General features: G+C 37.5%; 3 protein-coding genes across 9 annotated transcripts; 1 reads left to right on the top strand and 2 right to left on the bottom strand.

The window, feature by feature from the left end:
- The first annotated feature begins 2,391 nt into the window (after positions 1–2,391).
- LOC111777692 (benzyl alcohol O-benzoyltransferase-like) lies at positions 2,392–4,212 on the top strand. The gene is made up of 2 exons (XM_023657412.2): positions 2,392–3,073; positions 3,207–4,212. The coding sequence occupies exons 1-2, from the start codon at positions 2,729–2,731 to the stop codon at positions 4,143–4,145; spliced, it is 1,284 nt and encodes a 427-aa protein (XP_023513180.2). The 5' UTR covers positions 2,392–2,728; the 3' UTR covers positions 4,146–4,212.
- Positions 4,213–4,342: 130 nt separating this feature from the next.
- Positions 4,343–8,012, bottom strand: LOC111786852 (uncharacterized). Of its 7 annotated transcripts, XM_087118607.1 has the most exons (10): positions 7,684–7,989; positions 6,826–6,890; positions 6,681–6,742; positions 6,422–6,525; positions 6,096–6,168; positions 5,835–6,015; positions 5,453–5,604; positions 5,085–5,308; positions 4,988–5,013; positions 4,343–4,696 (listed from the first exon to the last, which is right to left on the bottom strand). In XM_087118607.1, the coding sequence occupies exons 1-7, from the start codon at positions 7,797–7,799 to the stop codon at positions 5,519–5,521; spliced, it is 687 nt and encodes a 228-aa protein (XP_086974733.1). In that variant the 5' UTR covers positions 7,800–7,989; the 3' UTR covers positions 4,343–4,696; positions 4,988–5,013; positions 5,085–5,308; positions 5,453–5,518. The 7 variants fall into 7 exon arrangements, with proteins under 7 accessions (XP_086974733.1, XP_086974736.1, XP_086974732.1 ...); XM_087118610.1 differs by lacking the exon at positions 4,988–5,013 and having other exon boundaries at positions 6,681–6,752; positions 7,684–8,012; XM_087118606.1 differs by having other exon boundaries at positions 4,988–5,308.
- LOC111776993 (uncharacterized) lies at positions 7,898–12,720 on the bottom strand. Its single transcript, XM_087118613.1, has 5 exons — positions 10,334–12,720; positions 9,287–9,673; positions 9,124–9,146; positions 8,694–8,913; positions 7,898–8,601 (listed from the first exon to the last, which is right to left on the bottom strand). The coding sequence occupies exons 4-5, from the start codon at positions 8,893–8,895 to the stop codon at positions 8,027–8,029; spliced, it is 777 nt and encodes a 258-aa protein (XP_086974739.1). The 5' UTR covers positions 8,896–8,913; positions 9,124–9,146; positions 9,287–9,673; positions 10,334–12,720; the 3' UTR covers positions 7,898–8,026.
- Positions 12,721–13,753: the final 1,033 nt, after the last annotated feature.

Raw genomic sequence — 13,753 nt, 5'->3', positions numbered from 1 at the left:
GTTTCATGTGTCAATGCTCATAAAAGTATATAATGAACCCTACTCACATGATAGATTACGAGCCCTTCAAATTGACGAGAACCTGAGTTACTAGGAGAAACCTGTAAGGATTCTAGCTTATGAGGTGAAAGCATTATGCACCAGAGATATTGCATTCATCAAGGTATTGTGGCAAAACCACCAAACAGAGAAGCCACGTGGAACGAGAAGATGAGATATGAGAAAAATATCAGTGAGGTAAGACCCCGTGGTTGTGCGAGCTCGCCTGGTGGGTTCATGCTCGCATGTGTGGGCCATACGTAAAGAAGTACTGCACGTCTAACCTTCCCCAGACTGGAAAACTATCTAAGGTCATGCTATGTAACGACCCAGATCCACCGCTAGCAGATATTGTCCTCTTTGGGCTTTCCCTTTCGGGTTTCCCCTCAAGGCTTTAAAATAGCAGTGGGCTTTCCCTTTCGGGTTTCCCCTCAAGGCTTTAAAACGCGTCTGCTAGGGGAAGGTTTCCACACCCTTATAAAGGGTGATTTGTTCTCCTCCCCAACCAATGTGGGACATCACAATCCACCCCCCTTCGGGGCCCAGCGTCCTCGCTGGCACTCGTTCCTTTATCCAATCAATGTGGGACCGCCCCCAAATCCACCCCCCTTTGGGGCCCAGCATCCTTACTGGCACACCGCCTCGTGTCTACCCCCCTTCGGGAAACAGCGAGAATGCCGGCACATCGTCCGGTGACTGGCTCTGATACCATTTGTAACGACCCAGATCCACTGCTAGCAGATATTGTCCTCTTTGGGCTTTCCCTTTCGGGTTTCCCCTCAAGGCTTTAAAACGCGTCTGCTGGGGGAAGGTTTCCACACCGTTATAAAGGGTGATTTGTTCTCCTCCCCAACCAATGTGGGACATCACATGCTATGATATGTTAAAAGGATAGGTCTCATCATGTTCAACGTGTTTGTGTTTTCCGACCTCAATAGTGGGTTACTTATTAAATATTTCTTAAAATACTCAAGTCATGTGCTACTCTTACATTTTAGATAAAGATCCCAGTACAGATGATGGTCGCATCATGATGAATGTCATGGAATCAGTGTTACAGTAGTTGCATTTTGTTTATTTCTTAGTCTTAGGTTAGATTACGACAATATTCTGTTTTCCTAGTGCTGTTACAATTATTACGACATTTATTTCGTTTTATATATTTTTGTGTTGTTTTAAAGATTTTTCCTTTCAACGTTTAAGCCTATAGTAGTTTATGAACTATTTTAAATGAATGTTTCTGCTAGTCATATATAGTAGTAACCTTATTTTTAATAGAAAAATCAGCTCATATCCCAAATTATTGGTCAATTAGTGTTTCTTACCATTCCACCTAAACTTTTAATGGTCAATTATTAAACTCTAGAAAATTAGGTACAAAATAATGTAAAAATGGGTAGCTTGTTCTTAAATAATAACTTCAATTGAATAAGTTTTAATTGCATTCATTTTTGTTGATTAACCCTTGGAAGAAAACCCAATTACTTTCCAAAAATCCAAAGATAGCATTATTTTGAAGTGAAGGGCTTCATCAAAGTTATTGTTTTCTTGGAGGTCCAACAATGATGGAGGAGAGGAGCTTACACACCCCTAAACCACAATGTGCTATAATATGTGAGACTCTTGAGCTTCCTGTATTTGAACAATGTTAATTTCCTTGGGAGGATTAGTTAATGGAGAGATTACAACTAAAAAAACTAAAAAGTCAATGATGAAAAATAAATCTTAATAATTTCTCACTAATAAAGATTTGAAGGTACTAGTTTTTATAATTGCATAGGTGTGGAGGCTTAGTTATTACAAATAAATTCTATTAGTAAAACCCTGCATGTTTATGCACGCCGAACTCTTTATTTAATTTTATGTTGTATTGTTTTAATATTGTATTTTTTTGTTTGTATGACTACATGGCGAAATCATATCTAGGCCGGTAAGACTTGAATCGCCCCAAAATGTACTATAGGGGGTGTGACTAGTTGTCAACTCCTCCTTCTTATTGATTTTGTACGACCGTTCGGCGAAATCACATCTAGATTTGCCAAAACTAAATCGCCTCAAAATGTACCATAGGAGAATGAGACTAGTTGTCAAATTCTCCTTACCCTCAAAGTTACATGCTATTTAAGTCATTGTGTTTGCCTTTGGTTTATAGTTACATAACGTTTCTTTTCAAATTTTCTCGTTCTTACTTTCAAACTCACTTTTAAAAATCTCTCTATCCTCATTTTCTAAAACATTATTCTCAAATGGGACCAGAGGCTTGAGTAAACGTTGCCTAGTCGTAGGTGACGCGAATACAAATTGATTTGACTCACTAGGTGTTAGGAGTGAGTGCTGCACAATTGCAGAGTTCCCTGCCAAGAAAAGTGCTATTGCTTGTGTCTGTTATCTATCAAAAGGTATTGGTTCTGGATCCTTCTCTAAGGTTCATCCATCCTCTCGACCTTTCTTATATGAATAAAAGTGTCGAGTGGTTTTTCAATCTTGATTCACTTTTTCGCTTCATCCAACTCCTTTTAAATACATCTTTCATCCTCACACTTACTCATTCACTATATTTTCACATACCTCTCTATTTCGTGTATCAATGATGCCAACCATTGACTTTACCTTCAAAGTACGAAAATGTGAACCAGAAGTGATTGTTCCAGCAAATCCTACACCCCATGAATTTAAGTAACTATCAGATATGGATGATCACCAAAGCTTAAGATTTCAAATTCCATTACTAAATTTCTATGAACATAATCCAAATTTAGAAGGGAGAGACCCAGTGAAGATAATAAAAGAAGCAATTGCAAGGACGTTGGTGTTTTATTATCCTTTTGCAGGAAGACTAAGAGAAGGGCCGGGTAGAAAGCTATTTGTAGAATGTACCGGTGAAGGAATCTTGTTCATTGAAGCAGATGCAGATGTAACCTTGGAACAATTTGGGGATGCTCTTCAATTTTCATCTTCACTCTCATGGTTTCAAGATATATACAATGTTCCAAATTCTGATAGTATGGTTAATTCTCCATTATTACTCATTCAGGTATAATAGCATATTTGTTTAAACATTTATTTACAATACTTCTAGAGGTTTGAGATTCAAATCTACACCCCTCCTCAGTTATACTAAAAAATAACAATTGATTTGAGTTTTTGTCTCTCTATTGGTCATGTAGGTGACACGACTCAAGTGTGGTGGTGTCATTTTTGCTATTCGTCTTAATCATACAATGGCCGATGGTTTCGGCCTCGTCCAATTCATGAAGGCTATAGCAGAGATAGCTCGTGGAGCCTATGCTCCATCAATTTTTCCAGTATGGCAAAGAGCTCTCTTAACCGCAAGGGACCCTCCCAGAATAACTTGTCGCCACCCTGAATACGACCAAGTTCCTGTCACCAACGACACCGCCATTCCAATCGACAACATGGCCCACCGCTTCATATTTTTTAGTCCTCTCAAAATCTCAGCCCTTCGTCAAACCTTACCCGCGCACCTTCGCCATTGTTCATCCTTCGAGCTCATCGCAGCCTATGTTTGGCGCCTCCGAACCATAGTCCTCCAACTGAGGCCAGAGGAGAAAGTGTGCTTTGTTTTCCCTGTAAATCTACGCACCAAGATCAACTCTTTACCGTTAGGATATTATGGTAATGTTTTGGTTTTTCCGGCAGAACTCACCACAGTTGCAAATCTTTGTGGTAACCCACTAGGTCATGCTGTTGAATTGATTAGGAAGGCTAAGGCTAAGGTGACGAATGAGTACGTAAACTCTTTGTTGGATCTTGTAGTGATGAAAGGGCGATCCCTTTTCACGGCAGGTTGGCCATATATAGTATCAGACCTAAGGAGGGTTGGGTTTGAAGAGGTGGACTTTGGATGGGGAAAGGCCGTTTATGGCGGACTTACAGCAGGAGGGTTCGGAACTTTCCCTGGCACGTTAAGCTTTTGTATATCTTTCGTGGATAAAAAAGGAGAAAAGGGAATTATGGTGCCTCTGTGCTTGCCTGCCTTAGCCATGGAAAGATTTATGGCAGAGTTTGATGCCCTGACGAATGTGGAACAATTGGTTGATGAAGTTGATAGCCATCAGCAAAGGATAGTTGCATCCGTTTTGTAACAAGAATAAAATGTTAAAATATCATCATTAGTTCAATGAAGTCAAGCAATATAATTGTATTATATTTATTTTAGTTAATATTTTAGAATAAAAATATCTAGATATTTTAGAGAAGAGAGAGTCTTTAGTACAAATACCTTTGACCCTACTTAAGTTTTCAGTCGAAGAAATACAAAGGAGTAGTATTCTAGAAGGTGTCTTGTAATCTCTTCTCGATTTGTCGTAATAAAAAGTGGGAGTGTTTACCACATAGAGTTGTGTTCAACATAAAATACCTAGTGATATGCCTTGAAAAAAATATATTTGGGTAACATTATGAATAAAGTAAACAACATGTATAGTGCCACCTTATCCTTTGATCGCACCTCTTTCAACACCTTGTTTTGTACCGCCGTATAATCCGTGGTATCTTTTGATTCTTCAAGACCTTCTTCGACCACCTCCCATGCATCTTGAAAATCGAGAAGAGCTTTGATTTGAATGCCCTAATTCTCGTAGTTTGTCTTCTTTAGTCGCGGTAGCGGCATTTGACCCGTCACATTCGTCATTGCCTATAATACCAAATTGTAAAAAGCAAAAAAAGAAAAACAAAAAATAAAAATCACACTATTTTGAGTGGAGACGCAAAACATTTTTCTATTACTTATATGTTTTGTCTTCCTCTCTACTTCTTCTAATTTAAAATCCACTAAAGGAAAAAAAAAAATATATATATATATATAAAATTAATGTTTATTCAACAAAAACAAATTTATGAAGTTTTGTTTTCAATCCAAATTGATATTTACATATTACCAGTGAAGCTAGAAGAAGAGATAGGGTTAAAATCAGACAAAATTTACCCAGTTTCTAGTTCCGAAGATCAACCCTGCATATGGATGCAACTTGTTAAACTGTATTAAATCAAGTAAAATTGACCAGTTTAACCTGAACACATACCTTACATTGAAGGTTAGGTGATCGCTTCCCTCCCACGTCCAAAGACGTGTCGTGTAAACAAAATCTTAACATCTGATCATGACACAAACAGTTTGGATCGCTTCCCTCCCACGTCCAAAGACGTGTCGTGTAAACAAAATCTTAACATCTGATCATGACACAAACAGTTTGGATCGCTTCCCTCCCACGTCCAAAGACGTGTCGTGTAAACAAAATCTTAACATCTGATCATGACACAAACAGTTTGGGAGAATTAATCAAACCATAAAACTAAAGGGATCATATTAAAACCAAAACATAAGAGGTAATTAACCCACAATAACTATTTTGGATGAACAATCCTAAATAGCTATTATGGATGAACTTACAATTATAAGAAAACAAGACCTCGAAAAGATGTGATATCTTCCATCTAAGCACACCATCCTTTCATGTTACATATCAGACACAGACCAAAGATATGCTTCCCTTTCAGTAGCTTGTTTCTCGTTCATCCTCTTGAACATTTGCTTCTCGAATCCTACAACGAAAACCAATTAAACAATGTATGAACATCGATGCAAGACCAAAACACAGAGTCGACGCCTGTGTCTGCTTTTTTTCGAGCACAATGCAGTCAAAAAGAATATACAAAGGCCTGACTGATCCTAACCTCAAATTATTTTTAAATTTAGTCCTCAAGCATCAATATGTTTCAATATACCACTAAGCTTTTTGATAACAATCGAAATGAATCAGAAATAAACTAACCGTTGCTACGATCGACTCCATCCCAATGTCTTCCTGGTCTTATACCATATCGATTAGGTGCAGCATCCAATCCCCTCTTTAGCCAGCTGTGAGGTGGAATATCCTGCGGAATAATGAACCCTGATTCCTTCATCTTCTCACTGTCTCCTAGATCAGGAAGAGCCATCTCAGATTGCTTTTTCTGCAATATGTGCAATGCAAGAGGTCAGACCTACTATCAGTTCTTCAACTTCAACTCATTTTAGAATTTCAATTGGTTACCTTCACCAAATGTGCCATGGGATCGCCCCATCTCAGTCTCTCCCTCAACATTGAGTCAAGCTCGGCATCATTACTGAAAACAATTTGGCAGACATTAAAGGGCCTTCTAGTCTCGTAAAAGTACAACAAAAATTACACTTGGATTCATCTTTCAAGAATCCAGACGTTAGGAAATCTTTGACAATAAAAGGAAAGAGAATAAAGATACTAAAATTGGAGAGTATCCAGTTATAAACCTTCAACACCTAGCTAATAGAGGCACACAGGTATTTGATATCCCAGAAGAAGCACTGATGAAACTAAAATCCGAGAGTACTCAGTTTTACCTTGACCGTGCAAATGGTCTATCCTTCTCGAGTTCTAATTCCATACGTTCAGCTTCAGCTTCTCGTTTTTGAGCTAAGCCCTTGCCCCATTCCAATTTTATTTCCTGAGAAGGAAGATCATCACAAGCAGCGACAAAGATATTTGATAAAAGCATATAGGTTATGATAAGAACTTTATCTCCTGAGAAGGAAGTCATCAAATACAGCTCTAATGAAATTTTATCATACAATAATTTATGATAATAACTACTCAAAGTACCTTGGGCTTTTCTTCTATTTTTCCTCGTGCTTTTAAGAATTCCTCTTTTGAAATTCGATCTCCTGTAATGTTCTGAATTGTGAGGTAGATTGTATCACATAATGCCAAATTTTCGGTAAGATAGGTTAGATGTCGATTGCCTAACCTTTAATCTTATCTCGATACACAGGCTCTGCATTACTACTTGCAGAAGGATTCATCTCTTTAAATCTAGAAGACAAAAAAAATGGTTATTCCATCTTTGTAAATCCATATAGAAATCATTTGAAAAGCATAACCACACAAGGCATAAACACATGCTTGATTAAATTCCTCAAATTTAGCCAAAGGTAATACTTCTGGTTGCTTAATAGTTCTTTGTAATTACTACTATAAAGTAATTAATTTTACTTAAAAGGCCCTTGTTTGGTAATGTTTTGGAGTTTTCAAACTTCACCTATGTTGACTTCGTAAGTTTTCATAATAGGGCTATGATGTTTTTTCTGACTACACTACTGCATAACAACAGTAGTTTTCAGTGCTGAACCTGGCAAACATAGAGGGGTTCATTGATTCTATTATAACTTTCACAAAATGAACATATATTAAATACTGGGAGGTCACTCGGCTAATCGGCTTCAAAGATCATGTTTCACTGATCATTGCAACAGCCACTTAATGAAAGTTTGAAACCATGGTCAAAAGCAAACCATAGTCTCTCCATCATGAAGCACAAATAGATATGGCATCGACTAATAAAACTTCATGAGGGGAAATACGGAAATATGGACAAACACCACAAAAAAAACTATCCAAATTCTGAAACACGTTCATCCCTCAGCAATTCTTATTTTCGGGCATTTGTTATGATGTAGTCATATGGCATCCTACATCATTCACAACCAGCCATCCGATTTTCTTATCAAAAAGATAGAAAAAGAAGATAATTATGGAGGAAAATTTCTTAGACAGAAGTGACTATTTAAGGCAGAACATTTTAAGGGAAAATAATATACAACCTCACCTCGTCCAGTCCTCTTTGTTAGTTTTAGACATTTCTTCCCCAAACTCTTTCTGAGTAAGCAAACCAGTCTTCCGTGCCTGTTTAAAGGAGACTGAAACCGGCAGTGCTTTTTGCATTTTCCTATGTGGAGAAAGATCTGCTGGTGATTCTTGTGAATCATCAGTAACAATATGGCTCTGCAAATGCTTATCTGAAAGTGATCGATCTCTCCTCACATCCTTACTTTGTTTCCTTGGAGGTGAAAGATCAGATCCATGTGATATATGAGCACCATCAGCATAGCCTGAAGTTCTTCGTCAAGGAGGAGAAAGGTCAGATAACCCTGCAGCCTTGTGATTGCCCCCTAAATTTGCTTCAGACGCCTGCCAATCAGATCTCCGAGGTGGTGACAAATCAGACTGTGGAGAAACAGATCGTGCAGTTTTACATCGGATTCAGGGGAGGGAGTATGGTAACGTTTCCTTCGCTGTCGTGGAGGTGATAGGTCAATATCTTGCTGTGCACAATCTAAATGCCCTGAGTTAGCTCCTTGTACGTGCACATCTCTATAAACATTCTGCTTTTGTGGTTGAGATAAGTCAGATCTTGGAGACTTAGAGTTTGTAGGCTTTTCCTCATGTTCAAGTGAGCTAGGATTTTGCGTCTGCCTCCTCCGTGGAGGTGAAAAATCTTCACCTTCTTCACCAGATACTGAAGGCTTCAACTCATTAGATGGAGAAGGTGTATCATTCCGAGCTCTTGTTCTACGAGGTGGAGATAAATCACCATTTACCATGCTAGAATTTGCATGGTTTGGAGAGAGTGAAACCCAACCACTTCCATCTTCACTTATGGAATTATATGGTCGCTTGGCTTTTAGTTCTTCAAGCCTCCTCATTCTCTTAACCTCAATATCTTCATCAACTTGGGGCTCCTCATCTACAGTATAGGAGAACGGAGATGTAAAAACAATAGCCAAAAAAATCCCTAGGACAAAATATACACATTCATAAGCAACTCTAATACTTTACCAGTCGAATTATCAACATTATCCTCTTCAATAATTATTGGCTTCTGCCAGACAGGATCTTCGTCCACGACTAAAACACCTAGAGCATTTGGTTTGGTTGCTGTTGCGGTCCTCTTCTTTTTCTTCTTCTTTTTCTTATCCACCTCGGTGTTACTTTCATAGCGTTTAAGATATTCCTTAAGGGACTTTGATTTCGCAGACATCGTTTAATCTCCCCAACCCTGCACCATATGATTAATCAAGTCCAAGTACATGAAACCAAAAATAGATAAGCACTCAAAAGACTGTATAATAAGAAAGAATACAAAAAGATATCGCAAGGTAACAGTTACATCAACATCACCATTCAACATTCAACAATTTGAAGAGTCTCAAACATCATACATTTTTTCAACCTAGCATTAAAGCATTCCGATAGAAGAATCACTTACCTTGTGTTAGCAACTTTATAGAAAAGCCACAACCAAATGTCCTCATATCAACCTAATATAAATTTCTGAAATTAAAACCAGCCTTAACAAATCCCAAGACTTAATACTATTAAATAACCCAAAGGAGTACTTAGGAGAGTAGCTAACTCAATCTTACCTAACATAGTCCTTAATGTCTCAAAATGGCCGATCCAAACCTAAACTTCAAGGGATTCAATGGCAAGAAGCTAATCTTGTGTACTTCAATCGAATTCGAAGGAGTTCAAAGTAACTAGATTCTTACCAAAGGGTTCAGATTCTTGTTGGTGAAAAGATTCTAACTCACGGATCTGAACTTTAAACATTATGGCAATCTGATTTGGGATTGTCTGGAGTGTAGGTCACGGCCAAGGATCGATGAACAGCCAAGAAAATGCACTTAAGAGATTACACTTGGGTCATTGTCACCCAAAGCACGTTGTCACTGTCCTTCAGCTCGAGGGTATCATCACGCTCAAGGGAGGGCTTCAGCTCGTGGGTATCATTAGAGATGAAAACAGCTGCATGGTCGCTGGAAGAGAAATGCATAAAAATAGTCGTATGGAGCAGTGATCGAAACCATCGCACTGAACAACAAGCAAAAATTGATGAAGAAAAACAAGATGGTTCTTTTGTTACTTTCAGGCGATTGGAAATCAAGGAAATAGTAACAAGATACCATCTCAATTCATCCTATTCCATCATATTTTATTTGGAATGTGATATGGTTCCAATGGATGAACTGCATATGGACAGTTCATCTCAATTATGTATTTATAAAATATCATCTCAATGCATCCTATTTCATCGGATCTAGAATGTGATATGGTTCTAAAGAATGAACTGGATATGGACATTTTATTGACAGAGTCCTATACAGGCACAACGAAAGGAAATGCAACAAATAGACGACATTGGGGGCAGCAATATGAGGGAAGAAGAACAGATTTTGTTTCTTGTTCTCCTTTTTTTCTCATTCTTTTATTTCCCTTTTTCCTTCTCTTTTCATTTTCTTTTCTTTTTCTACAACTCAAAGCTACACTATATTTCAAACATGGGGAGAAATAACTTGGACTTTTCAAACTTCACTTAATTAAATTATCAAAATTAATAACTCCAACAAATCCAATAAGAACTAAATTAATCCAAAATATATGTCAAAAGTAGAAATTAATCTTAGGGAAGAACATACCGCATTACATCTCGCCTCCATTTCTCTTTCTATTTCTCTTTCTTTCTTCTCTTCTTCTCCTTTCTTTGTCTTTCACTTCTTCAATTTCTTCTTCTCTTTCTTTCTTTTTCTATTCTTCTTCTTTCACTTTTTTTTCCTGAAATGCGAGGCGTTACAAACTCTCCACCTTTAAAAATATCCGTCCGTGAAAGTTGCTAGGTCTAATAACTTTGAACACTTGGCCTTGATTTCATCTCTTCTTTACCAAGTCACTCCTAAACTTAAACCTTTGGCCAGATTGGTGTGGACACCTGAATTAGCCAAACAGCTCTAGCTCTAAGATCGTCAAGAAAACAAAAGATGGAACACTAAGGACCAAGAATAGTCCTGGTGTAACAAATTAACAAAACATACAGTGGGTGAGAAGCAAATAAAGGTACGAGTCTAGGGTAGTGTTCCTGTTGCAACTATGTTAGCATATCCCACGGCTTCCTCTATGAGCAAAAACACGTGCTTTCTACTAGCCTCCTTGTGTTCGTGCTAAAATAGCTTTGGGAGTTGGCTTGTGAGGATTTTGCTCACCCTTGGTCAGACACGACCTTGCAAAGTGTCCCTTTATACCACAATTGAAACAAGCTCTATACTTTGTTCAGCAGCTCAAAGTGATGCTTTTGTAAACAAAGGGCATAAAAAACAAGTAAATTGCTTATTGTTGAGGAGCCCCCTGACATTGAGTAGATAGAAAAGGAGATTTTCTCTTGATTCTATAAGTAGGCCTGATTACAAAAAGTGGTTGCACCTTTCCTAAGAGACTTTTTTGGTTTTTTGGGATCTTAGTCTCTCTTGCCAAGGTCTTCCTAGGTCCTTCTCTTGGTGGAGGGTTAACTTCGTGTTTAGTCAACATAGAGCATAACTCTTTGTAGGGTCATCATGTCACTTCCTTTTAACCCCAAATGAAGTGCCTACTTCTTGAGGCTACTCCAGTCTTGGAACATCTCTATCTAAAATCATGGCACTCATAACTACAGCGGCATAAGCATTCAGTCGTCGAAATGCTATTAGTCCTTTTAAATCTTTACAAATGCCCTCAATAAACCTCTCCACCTTCCTCGTTTCTGTGTCGATCTGATCAAGAGTAAAGCAAGAAAATTCAACATACCCCCTCTCATATTGTGTCACTGACGTGCTCCCTTGAGTGAGTGACGAAAACTCCACTTCTATACCTTATTCTATAGCATCAAGGAGGGATTGATCAATCAATAGATCCTTGAATCTTGCCCAAGAAAGTAGGTCGTCCATGCAACCCATTAATGGATGCACTAAACTCCACCAAGTGATGAGAGGAAAATGAGAAAGGCCATTAACTCTGACTTAACAACCTGGTTTCTAGGACAATCTTTAGGGACAACTTCGCTTTGATGTCAACTATAACATCTCCAAATTTTTATGCTAAACTAGGGGACATTACCAAACTTTAATACCTAATTAATCTCAAGTTCAACACTAAGACAATGTAACAGACTAACTTGTTCACTCAACATACTCAACATTCTCAAGATTCATCAGAAGCAACATAGTTCAAATAAGCGTACATCAAGTAACATAAGCAATTAAATACTGCAGCATGCTTAGCAAACAGCAAACAGACCCAACAGGTAGAATTCTACTCCTGTTGTGTTCCTAAACTGGTCAATAGGCTCCTGAAACAACAAGATCATGGTTTGAAGGTTAGAACTCAGTTCCAAAACCTTAATCGAAGTTAATGGCTGTTCAGGAGGGTTTATCAACTATTTCTTACCCACTAACAACCTTAATCATAGACCAAACAGTCCGAATTTAGTCCAAAACTACAAATAGGATAGTTCTAAAGGTTAGAAGCTAATTATAGCACTAATATGAATTTGAAAAGGTCCAAACAGAACTGCACCACCTCAATCTTATCAAAAACGACTCCAGTCTTTGCTGAAAAGTTTTCAAAGGAGTCCAAAACTAGTCTAAGAAAGAGCTTCCAAGTGTAAAGAACAATTTTAAAACACTTCATTTGAGTTCAAAAGGAATTTTGAGCATCTTTACCCAATGAATCTTATCCAAAAGGACTTTTATCCTTGCTGGTTTGTGTTGAATTCGATTAGAACCCTCAAATCTGAAGTCGTCCTTCGTGGGTCCTCCGATTGGGAATCTAAGCTGTGGGCACTCAAAATAAATCCAAAAATAGAGTGGGTATTGATGTTCTGAGGTTGTTTGAGCGTGGGTAATGGCTGAAAGCTGCCTTCAAATTCAACTGCTAGTCAGAAGCTTGCACTGATACGGATCGAACTGAAGCGTCGCGTGAAACAGCAAGGGCCGGACGCCGCTGCTGGCCGAGGTTTGCGTGGGGTTTCTCGCAAACGGAGCTCACGCCGGAGAGATTCCGTGAGTCAAGGAAGCTACGAATAAGAAATAAAACAATAATTTTTAAATTTAAGAAAAATAACTTTACAAGTTATTATAAAATTTGATTTAAGGTATAAAGATATTCTTATAACTATATTTTATTTAGTTGTGAAATATGTTTTATATAGTTGTAATCAGTTATGAAGTTGGAGTTAGTTGGTAGTATATTTTTCTTTATTTTAAAGAGTTGATTAGAAATATATTTTTAGAGGCTTTGAAAATGGATCCGATACAAAGTTTAATTTTTCAAATGGAATATAAATTTTAAATATATATATATATATAAATGGAAGTTACAACAGACTTCAAAAGACTGGAACGATCCCCTCTATGACCGCACAATTTTCGAACTCTCTTTCACCTTGATCGATAGCTAGGGAACACCTGGAAAAAAAATAGAAAAAACTGGAATGAGTATAAAAATTATATGTAGTAAGTTACCTATTGTAGGCTCTCATCGCATCCTAAACTTAACCGAATTCCCATCCTAATTGTCTAGAACATTTGGTTCTGGTCTTATTCCTTGGACTTGCCCCTTAGAACTTGTTTGTTTCTAGTCAATGTTACAACTTTGTTTTTATCTATTAACTCTACTAGTTCTAATTCATGAATTCTCGATAGTGGAGCTACGAATTATATAATATCCAAAACTTATGTTATGACTGAACCAAAAGTTGCAATCATTTCTACAATTAATTTGTCTAATGGAGAGACAACACACGTGTCACATACTAACAATGTTTCTTTTAATCTTAACCTTAAATTAAACAATGTTTGTTCTTTTTGAGAATGTTTGCTTAAATCACCACAGCTAAATGGTGTGAAAGTTATCTATTTATAATCAAATAAATTACAATATATATAGAAAGAGCAATAAATGGAAATAGGTTTGTGTTGCGGTAAGAAGCAAATATCTAGATATTTGTCTTGTAATAAAATATCAAACATCATATATATATAGTAAACTATAATTTAGTACTAAATATCCTTAACACCTCCAAGCTGACC

This window comes from Cucurbita pepo, chromosome 16 (assembly GCF_057944985.1).
Source record: "Cucurbita pepo subsp. pepo isolate OVF chromosome 16, ASM5794498v1, whole genome shotgun sequence".
Classification (NCBI taxonomy): Eukaryota; Viridiplantae; Streptophyta; class Magnoliopsida; order Cucurbitales; family Cucurbitaceae; genus Cucurbita; species Cucurbita pepo.
This window is presented reverse-complemented; position numbering and strand designations above follow the sequence as displayed.